Below are 9,325 nucleotides of genomic sequence, written 5' to 3'. Positions count from 1 at the left end.
CGGCTCTCTGCGGGATATGTTCATGTATAAAGAGGTCCTGTGTCCAATCTAGCAATGTAGTCTCGAGACAATCTGTATGAGAAAGGAATAACCTGCACCCGTTTCTTGTTGTGTACAATGTTTTGAAAATCTCACTATTTTTGGATTGTTAATTTGTGCTGGTGACAGTTCCATTGTCTTTTATGATAATATATTGGAGCTTTTATTTGAGTGCTATTTTTGGTTTAGGATAGCCTAATTATTCTTTTTTTACATTATCAGATTCATAAACATAAAGTACTGGTTTCCTTTTTGAAACAACTTGCTGAAATTGCACGATCAATTCTTGTGGTATTATCAAATGCAATGAAGGAAATACCAGTTAAATGCTGCAATTTGAATTAAGATAAAGAATATATTTATAGAACAGGGCAAACAACCGAAATTAGTAATCCAACAAATAAAAATGGAAAAACATCATGCATGGGATTCGAGTAATGACAAGTTGTGTTACAGTATGATAAAGGACATGCATCACATTTGAGTTATAGAAAAACTCAGAAAATGTAGCATATGAATACTAAAGATGAAATTTATAGCTAATATATTGTGTTGAGCTAGTCTGCTTTGGGTTTTGTTGTAAAGGAATATTTCTTTTTTTTTGTTGTTTTTTGAGAATGATATACAATTGTGTATATTTTCATATACAAAGTATGCACTGATATGTTATTAAAATTCTATACCGCTTTTACAAAAAAAGTGTTTGTTGTACCAAAGTATCCAAGTCCCTTGAAACCTTATCCTTTTTGCGTATGTTTTACCGTATTTTATATATTAAATAGACAAACTGAGTGAAATGGATTTAAACTGTGTTTTATTCACTGGTGTAATGGAATTTATTAAAACCTGTTTGTTTAATAGTCTACCGTGAAATATCAAACTGATGTGTTCTAAATCAATTTTTTGTCTACTCTGTGTTCTTGACAAAGACCACTTTGTGTATTTCTTAATGACGTTTTACAGTAATATACCTCCACTCCTTTAAAGGAAAACCAAACCGCAGCACCACTTGCAGAACGCATTGCATTGAATGACTCCCTCTAGGTTAATATACGGTTGCATACGTAACCTCTTTATTGGCTGATCTGGTACTTTAAATAGTTAAAAGGCGGGTCAACGGTTTGGGTTCTCCTTTAATTAAATATGACTCAAACATCGCCTTAAAGCCACACCAAACACTCTGTTGGAGCTAGTCCCAGCCCGATATCAACCAAGAATGTTTGTTAGAAAAAGCTTGATGTAATAGTACACATTTAACCTATAGAGAGCAATTTGAATGTATAATTGTATCGTATCCTACATTTTTAAATCGTTGTGCACTTCAATCGAGATTTGTTCCAGGATTAATCCACTCCCTGTGGTCACTTAAAATCTCATGGTACTGCCCTGGCATGATTCCCATGATTGGGAAGAATGAGTGCTAATTTTAAGTTATCATAGTGTGGGATTCTCCACTGCAATGACCAACCATCACGATGGTAAAAGGCTGTAACTGCTGAACTGCTGGGGGGGGGGGGGGTGTTAGGACTAAAAGGGTCTTGCTACTTTTTTGTACATTGAACATTCATTTAGTTACTCTGTGACTCCCCTCCCCCCCTCCCTCCTCCCTCCTCCCCTTCTCCTCCTCCTCCTCCCCTTCGCTTCAGTCTGAAGACTGGTGGATGTAGTCCAGCCGCCATTTGTTTGGCCTCCTCCATGAAGTGTGGGAACCTTCTGCCGTGCCTGTATAAATAAAGAGAAATTATTGTAGGAATTATACATATTTTGTTAATATTGGGGTTGAGGTATATATTCATATTTGAACTAAGCAAAAACATACCCATCCAGGTGGAAGTTCTCAAGCAGTACTGTGCACCACCATTTTCTGAGGACTGGCATGTCTTTCTAAAGTAAGGGGATATTCCAAGAATTGACAATGATAAAATATGTATACAAGTATGACATTTTCGATGTTGTAACCTTACATATGTCAAAATCCAAATCCAATTCTTATTTTAAACGTATCTTTTCAATCGTCAGGTCTTACTTCATTTCATGTAATGCCTACTTACAACAGTGAAGTCAAACGGTGCCTCCATTGCAAGGTACCAAGCATAGAGTGGCGAAGTCACGCCCCTTCCGGTAGAGCTCATGGGACCTATGAGATCGAAAAATATGAATGGGTGTCAATGGAGAGAAAATAATTATTTTCTGGTCCCAGTCTTTATATGCCCTGGATTACACATATGTTGTTTGTGGATTTAAATGATAATTTTTCATGCAAAGAAAAGTAAAAATTTTCGTGAAGAAGATTGATAATTTTAGGTTTTATGTGAGGCCGCTTTGTGAAATACAGCTCTTCGCTGCTCTCGACGCATATGATATACGTCACCACACCCGCACATGGAACTCGGCACAGAGATGGCACATAGAGATGGCACATAACTAAAACTCTCCACATGCCCCGACTTATAGTGGTTTTCACCTCTTTCTATGCTTTTATCCTCGCCTTGAAAAAAAAGTGGTGAAGTGGAGCAGAGAGATCGCCAACTCTGTGCCGAGTTCCAAGCGCGGGTGTGGTGACGTATATCATATGCGTCGAGAGCAGCGAAGAGCTGTAGTTCACAAAGCGGCCTCACATAAAACCTACGATTATCAAACTTCTTCACGAAATTTTTTAGTTTTCTTTGCATGAAAAATTATCATTTAAATCCACAAACAACATATGTGTAATCCAGGGCATATAAAGACTGGGACCAGAAAATATATTTTTTCTCTCCATTGACTCCCATTCATATTTTTCGATCTCATAGGTCCCATGAGCCCTACCGGAAGGGGCGTGTCTTTGCCACTCCATTGGTGACAAGTTCATTCACACGCATTGGTGTTCAGTACATTTTAAGTCTGCGACTGAGTATAGTAGTGGCGGCTCGCCTATAGAGGGCGCTGGGGCGCCGCCCTCCCGCCGACCGGACATCTTTTCTTTTTTAAATATCCTATATATTTTTTTTAATAATCTTCTCATTTTGAGAATTAATCTATTTTAATTGCATTCGAATAATGCATTTACTTTAGAATATCTTTAGAATCCCCCATCATTAAATCTTCATTGACTTAGGCCTACATGTTCAACGTTCATTTTGGTGATGTCTTCCGTGGGGCGCAGTTCGCTCAGCCCCACATGCCTGAATTATTAGCCAATGGTTCCCCCGTTGCTAGGCAGAATAGTACATCATTTCGCCAATCAGCGTCGTCGAATTGTATGGCTTTGGGGCGCTCAAGATATAGCCCCAAGCGCAGTGCACCGTCCACTGCGCGTAACCGCGCATTTGCCATTACCTCAGAGATCAGCAAGATGGCGACTTTGAGTACTGCTACTGTTTCCCTTTGAGTTCAGCTAGCCCCAAATTCAGTTAAGTCTTTGCTTATGAATCCCTTCGAAAGAAGAACATTTGCAGAAAAATTGCAAGTAAAAGAAAAAGCCAGAAGTGAACATAACCCAACAAGCAAGAGAAAAGGATAGAGCCTACAAGAGAAGTTTTTCCAGAGTTTGGTTCAGGCTTGGCTAACTAGCTGTGGGTATGCCAATGCAATTTTTTGCTTTCCTTGTATACTTTTTAAAATAAGTGCGTGTGATAGTTCTTGGACACAGACAGGGTTGACAGACCTGAAACATCTGTCAGAACGGATAAAAAAAACACAAGCGAGCAAGAGTGCATATGAACAACTGTGTGAAGCTAGCCATGCTAGAGGTAAGCAACTTCTATTTATTCCACTAGCCTGTATTTCCCTTGAGATGGACACTGGTTGCAGACCCTCACAACCTCCCCCCACCCCTTTCAAGTGTACTGTATATAGTTCTCTGCAAACCTATGGTGGGACCAGGCCTTCATTGTGCATATTGTATAGTCCTCTGCAAACCTATTCAGTGTACAGGTTTTAAAGATTTGCGTTTCCATTTGCGTTTCCACACCGCAGTAACTCTTCTGTGTTCCTCAGCTTATTTGAACCTCAATTTGAGTTTAAATATGTCGGTTAGAAATGTCAGTTGGAAAATACCAGTTATTAAAATGTATGCGTTCGCTTCGTTTACAGCCTTAATACCTTCATAGTGATGATAAGATGACGGATATATATTCCACTACGCCAACAATTGAATTAGAAGTTAATCAGTCACCGAGAGACGTCATAACCGAACCAGTTGAGACGTTCATTTGTTGTTTTTAGTTAGAAGATACATTATGCCAGATGAATTAAAGTGTGATCATATCTCAATATTAACAGTATTAATTGATATGTATTGGCGGTTTAACAATGCCGGCATGACTCCAAACACCTTCCCATTAAGAAAAAGTACAAGTTGACCTGCCAGAGGCTTTAGCAAACGTTGTCCAAGTAGCAGTAATAATGAGAAAAGGAGTCTGAGCAGTGCTTTATTTCAGACGCACGTTCATCATACCTAAGACGTGCTGACAGACAGTCCCACACTGTAATGCCGGGCCTGGGTTTGACCCCAGGCTGACCCCCCTACTCCTTCTCCTTGCCACTCCATACATCACCCTAAAGTCTGGTTTAACATGGCTGCTCGTCGGCTTACCAGCCACTGGGATGAATATCTCTCCTGGTAACCGGGACCACATGCTCTCCTCGTAAAGATGACTGTGGATGACATCTCCTACAATATCAGGAGAGAAATCCCTGCGAAACTGCAACGATGTCCGTTTAACACTTTACTGCCATCCACAACGGTTTTAATTGGTGGATGAAACTGAGCTCAAAAAATGCCAAGGCAGTTATTAACTTCTTTCGGAAAGCGGGCTCTTACTCAAAACATGTGAATGGTTTTAATAAACTTCACTTGAATAAGTTGAGTTTGTTATTTTTATTCACATTGTATGTATTGTTTTTTCTCTATTAATTTTAAACACATTTAAACTCATTTATTGATTACTTCGTTTTTACAACGTCTCTATTCCCCCGGTGTCAAGTGCCTTTTTACAGTCAATGATATAAATACCGATGGCTAATAAATGATTATTATCTCGGTGTTCCCTAGCCTACCGTGCCATCCTGAAGCAGCCACTGAAGAGCGTCCGGGAGATCCTGGTCAACCAGACCGCCCACATGCTGGCCTGCTACCGCAAGAACTGTGCCAGCCCCTCTGCCGCAAGCCAGGTCGGTGGACCACTGACCACGCTCCCAAATACAAGAAACTGTGTCTCACGATTTTATGTGATGTCGGTGCAGCTCTTCCCAGGGGTCTGACACATGTGCCGCAAAAGGCTGTGCAGAGTTTTACTTCACTGCGTAGTCCAATTCAAGACGCTCTGGATCCAAAGACGGAGTGTTGTTAAGACTCAACATGTCGTTTAAATTTACAATTAAATTCAGCGTATTTAGCAGACGCTTTTATCAGAAGAGACTAATGAGTACATTCGTCAGAAGAAAGAGAAACAACATATCGCTGTCGGCACATTAAAGATATTCATAGAAACAAGTGCCGAGCAGTAATATGTCGTTGCGTGTCGATAATATTTGTATTCATTGTTCCATTTCAATTTCGCTGGATTTTAGTTTGTTCTGTTAGCGTTGTATATATTTGGTAAAGTCTAGTTATTCATAAGTGCCTTCAGGTCATTCATCGATCGGCTTAATAGTATCATACCGTACTGGACATACATATTTTCTACCCCAACGAGACCACTGTAACATTTTACGCAACACGACTTACAAATGTAATGTAAGTAATGTAAGTCCCATTCCCCTTCCCCTTAGCCCTTCAAAACAAGGGGGAAGGGGTAAGGGGTAGAAATGGGATTGGGCCTAAATGTAATGACTTCTCTGGCTGGTCTAATGGACTCCTCTCCATCCGTCCCCCCCCTCCTCCAAGCTGATCCTGCCCGAGACCATGAAGGTGTTCCCGGTGTACATGAACAGCCTGATGAGGACGGCCCCCCTGGTGGGCAGCACGGAGCTGTCCACGGACGACCGCGCCCACCAGCGGCTGGCCGTCATGGCCATGGGCGTGGAGGACACCCAGCTGCCGCTGTACCCCCGCCTCATCCCACTGGTGAGGGGGGGGGGGGTTCACCGAGGTGCAGGGGCTGACTCTGACTCGGCTAGAAATGGTTTTGAATGGAACTCAGTGGAATTCAGTAGAACTCGGTAGATGATGGTTTTTCGATAAAATAGATTTCCGATCAATTGTAACGTTTCCGATCTTTCCGCAGCACAACATGGAGCTGGAGGGCGAGGCGGTGCCGTCGCCGCTGCGCTGCTCCGAGGACCGCCTGTCCGACGGCGGAGCCTTCCTGCTGGAGAACGGCCACGCCCTCTTCCTGTGGCTGGGCCAGGCCTGCCCCCCCGAGCTCATCCAGGGGCTCTTCAACCTGCCCTCGCTCGCTCACCTGCAGCCCAACACGGTCAGAAACGCACGCAGGCTCCCCTCACCCTCAAACTGACCACCTGTTTGGTGATCAGTCAATTCACCACTGATCGGTTCAGTGTACTTTGACGTTTAAGATGCCAGACTTTATAGATGGATGTATATTTTAATCTATAAAGTCTTTACATCTAATATAACAGAGTGATAAAAAAAGAAAACACCATCCATCTATTATTTGTTACCATCTATCTACAGATAGATGGTAACAAATTATAAGATATCATAATATTTTCCAAAAAAAAAAGAAACCTACTGAAATACTTAATGCTTACTTAATATTTCAGTATTATTTCCTCAATTAAGTCAATTTCAATTATACCTTAAGCTAGAAAAGGCAAAATATATGAGGCTTTTTTTAACTTATTTGTTGAACGTCTCTATACAACTTTACAGCAATAAATGTATCCAATTCTCTGAGGAGAAACATATCTTCCACAAGGCTACTGCTAAAGCTAGGCAGCTATTTATTAATCTTCTTTTTTTGGGTATGGTCGCCTGTAGACTAGGTGCCAGTGTTACACCGAATTCTGCGACCCACCGAACAGTGTGCTCCCAGGGGGCGCGGTTGCACATTTTCTTCAACATGCACGTTATAACTAAAACATAAGATCTCCCCCCACCGGTGGGTCTTTCTTTCCTTGATACCAACATTACCGTAATTCTAAACAGCATTTTACGAAGTAGCCTATAATAGGAAATGCTCAAAGGTAAATCAGCGTAATTTAACACTTACTGTAGCTGTTTATGGGTAAAGTAGCAACGGTGATGGACCGTACTAGACGCCCTATCCATTGTATGGGTCTGTAAAATGCTAATCAAATCAAATGTATTTATTAAGCACCTTTAATAAAAAGGTAAGGGGGGAGATTTTATGTCTTATTTATGTTTTTGTCGTGCCTGTCTACGCTTCAAACTCGTGCAGATTGCAGAACATCGGAACACGGAGCTGTTTGCCTACGGTGGCTGTGGACCTGTGGTGAGTGCCTCGCACCTGACCCCCTAGATAGGGTAGATTGCACTCACATAGGTTACGGGTTGTCTACCCGGGTAATAACGAGCGCAGTAGGTCGGCTTCGTAACACCCACGTCCACGTCTCCAGAGTTGATCATCTAGCCACTGCGCCACTGGGGGAACTTCAGTTAAAGTTTAAAATAGACTTTACAATTCACATAGCATTGTTCACTTGAAATTGATTATAATATCATTTGAACTTGTGATGAGTGCACTCATTCATTCCGAATGACTGTTGTGCAAATTAATTATTGTGAATTAAGTCATTCACAGTAATCAATTCACACAGACAGTTATTCGCACTCATCCATTCGGGTTCGATTCCGGCCTAGGGCTAGGCCGGAATCGAACCTATGTCTCCGGAACAGCTAGGTAACAGCTCTACCACCTGCGCCACAGAGGCACCAGCTAGGTATTGGTGAGAGGTTATAATTGACACTTAAAATTGATTATTGTGAGTTCAACCCATGAGGAGCACATGTCTCAAGAATAGTGTCATTGGTGGGACCCAGGTCTGCAGTGCTTATGAAGGTCAGTCCACTCATCCTGCATTTGAGAGCACAGGATCAGGAAATCCTCCTGTGTCTGTACATTCTAACTTGAACTACCAGTAGAACTTCTGAGATTCACAGACTGTGTGGCGCAATGGAGAAAGACGCCGTCTGCGGTTGAAAAATTCAACCTCATCTGATGACCAGGGTTCGAGTCCTGGCTGGGTATGTCTGAAATATTTATTTTTACACTTTAACCAAACAAGCGGTGCCTCTGTGGTGGAGCTGTTACCTATCTGTTCTGGGGACATGGGATTGTTTCCGGCCATGGGAACAACTGTCAAGTGAAGGGATCCATTTGCTCACACATTCATTTTGAATGACTGTCTGGGAGAATGGATGGCTGCATTCACAGCCATCCATTCTCCCAGACAGTCATTCCAAATCACTGTTTGTGCTAATTGATTATTGTGAATTAAGTCATTCACAGTTATTCGCACTCATCCATTCACTCCCACCAAACCTGCCATGGCAGGATTCAAACCCATGTCCCCAGAACAGATAGGTAACAGCTCTATCACCTGCACCACAGAGACACTGGGTCAGACTTAATCAGAGTTCATAATTGACTTAACAATTCACAAGAAGCAATGTCACATGAAATTTAATGTCAATAATACTATTCTTATTAGCGTGCGGGGACTCGAACCTGTGTCTACAGAGCGTTAACCCACAGCCCTGACCACTGCACCACCAAGACGCCTACCAGTATATGTTTGGAGGTTATACTTGTCTTTACCATTCACATGATAGAGAAATCCATTAATGTACCTCTTGAACCCTGGTTCTGAGCAGGGCACCTGAACCTACATAGTGTCTGAAAGCAAGCTTCTTTATGGCCGTGCGAGCGGGGACTCGAACCTGCACCTGCAGAGTGTTAACCCACAGCCCTGACCGCTGCACCACCAAGACGCCTACCAGTATATGTTTGGAGGTTATACTTGTCTTTACCATTCACATGATAGAGAAATCCATTAATGTACCTCTTGAACCCTGGTACTGAGCGGGGAACCCGAACCTACATAGTGTCTGAATGCTCATCATAAAGGTGAGCTTCTTAATGGCCGTGAGAGCGGGGACTTGAACTTGCACCTGCAGAGTGTTAACCCACAGCCCTTACCACCACACCACCAAGACACAGATCAGGATGTTTTGGAGGTATCCATTAAGGTACTTAATCCATCAGGTTAAACCCTGGGTCTAAGCGGTGAACAGAATCTAGGCTCAGCAAGCAAATTCTTAATCCCTGTGAGCTGGGACTCAAACCTACGTCTGAGTTTCGATGATTTGACGATTTTG

At 42.3% G+C, this 9,325-nt stretch overlaps 1 protein-coding gene and 1 long non-coding RNA gene across 2 annotated transcripts; one reads left to right on the top strand and one right to left on the bottom strand.

Annotated features, from left to right (window-relative positions):
* Positions 1 to 1,663: 1,663 nt before the first annotated feature.
* On the bottom strand, positions 1,664 to 2,186 carry LOC130375501 (uncharacterized). Its single transcript, XR_008893844.1, has 3 exons — positions 2,091 to 2,186; positions 1,859 to 1,923; positions 1,664 to 1,761 (listed from the first exon to the last, which is right to left on the bottom strand). It is a non-coding gene; the product is annotated as an uncharacterized LOC130375501 (long non-coding RNA).
* A 576-nt stretch (positions 2,187 to 2,762) lies between these two features.
* On the top strand, positions 2,763 to 7,641 carry LOC130375500 (protein transport protein Sec24D-like). The gene is made up of 5 exons (XM_056582459.1): positions 2,763 to 3,770; positions 5,075 to 5,193; positions 5,909 to 6,088; positions 6,249 to 6,440; positions 7,386 to 7,641. Exons 2-5 carry the CDS (start codon positions 5,143 to 5,145, stop codon positions 7,464 to 7,466), a joined length of 504 nt encoding a protein of 167 aa, XP_056438434.1. The 5' UTR covers positions 2,763 to 3,770; positions 5,075 to 5,142; the 3' UTR covers positions 7,467 to 7,641.
* The last annotated feature ends 1,684 nt before the right edge of the window (positions 7,642 to 9,325 follow it).

The sequence above is a fragment of the Gadus chalcogrammus genome, chromosome 22 (genome assembly GCF_026213295.1).
Source record: "Gadus chalcogrammus isolate NIFS_2021 chromosome 22, NIFS_Gcha_1.0, whole genome shotgun sequence".
NCBI lineage: Eukaryota > Metazoa > Chordata > Actinopteri > Gadiformes > Gadidae > Gadus > Gadus chalcogrammus.
Note: the sequence above shows the minus strand (reverse complement) of the source record. Positions and strands in the feature narration are given on the sequence as shown.

Coding starts and splice junctions, on each gene's coding strand:
- LOC130375500 (XM_056582459.1), top strand. CDS start 5,143: ATGCTGGCCTGCTACCGCAAGAACTGTGCCAGCCCCTCTGCCGCAAGC. Junction 5,194..5,908: donor GCCCCTCTGCCGCAAGCCAG/GTCGGTGGACCA, acceptor CCCTCCTCCAAG/CTGATCCTGCCCGAGACCAT. Junction 6,441..7,385: donor CTCACCTGCAGCCCAACACG/GTCAGAAACGCA, acceptor AAACTCGTGCAG/ATTGCAGAACATCGGAACAC.